We start from the raw sequence: 776 nt of genomic DNA, 5'->3' as shown, positions 1-776 counted from the left end.
TACGTCATTATATTCAAAAGTAAAGTGTATATATTAAAGTGAGTAACGCAAATAAGAATAATGCATTTCAGGTGTCATCTGCGAAGGTGTTGCAAGAAACATGCAACTATATAAGAAGCTTACACAGAGAAGTTGATGATCTTAGCGAGCGTTTGTCGGAGTTGTTGGCAACAACTGACACCGCCCAAGCGGCATTGATTAGAAATTTACTTCTGCAGTAGTAGATCCTTAATTATTATTATACTTAATAATTATTATCCATAGTCTTTTCATCAATTTTCTTTTTTATTTTTGTAATTCTCTTCTCAGTACTAGATTTTACTTTTGTTACTCATATATTTTTCTGGACATTTACTCGAACCCTTTTTAGTAGGTCAAGAGAGTACTGGACTTTTTTAATGCATGGTTAGATATTTTAGCTAAAATTTCAATTTAAATTTTAAAATTTGTAATATTATAATTTTAAATGAGCCAATCGATTTTATAAAATTTATATTAAATTTAATGATTTTACGAGTTAAATCATTTTTTACACATTCAAGTATTTTTAATAATCAAGTTCAATTAAATTGGTCTAAATTCAACAAAAATTATTTTCATTATACGTAGTGTGTACACATGCGCTTCGCTTACATAAACGAAATCCCACTTCACTTTGTGTTTGTTTTTCGTGCGCGTCCTCCTCCTTCTATTAGTGATGTTGTTCCTGCGTTTTGTTTTTGTTTTTTCTTCTCCTCCTCTTCATGTTATTACAGTCATTTATTCTTCTTTTTTTG

General features: G+C 29.3%; 1 protein-coding gene across 1 annotated transcript in view; it reads left to right on the top strand.

Annotated features, from left to right (window-relative positions):
* LOC107619049 (transcription factor PRE3) overlaps positions 1-378 on the top strand; it is a 1,522-nt gene extending 1,144 nt beyond the window's left edge. The window contains exon 2 of the mRNA XM_016321258.2: positions 72-378. Coding sequence (XP_016176744.1) covers positions 72-221 — 150 coding nt within the window. The 3' untranslated portion in view covers positions 222-378. The remainder of the gene's footprint in view (positions 1-71) is intronic.

The sequence above is a fragment of the Arachis ipaensis genome, chromosome B01 (genome assembly GCF_000816755.2).
Source record: "Arachis ipaensis cultivar K30076 chromosome B01, Araip1.1, whole genome shotgun sequence".
In the NCBI taxonomy this organism is placed as follows: Eukaryota; Viridiplantae; Streptophyta; class Magnoliopsida; order Fabales; family Fabaceae; genus Arachis; species Arachis ipaensis.
The sequence above is the reverse complement of the archived record's forward strand: the minus strand, read 5'-3'. Positions and strand labels throughout refer to the sequence as shown.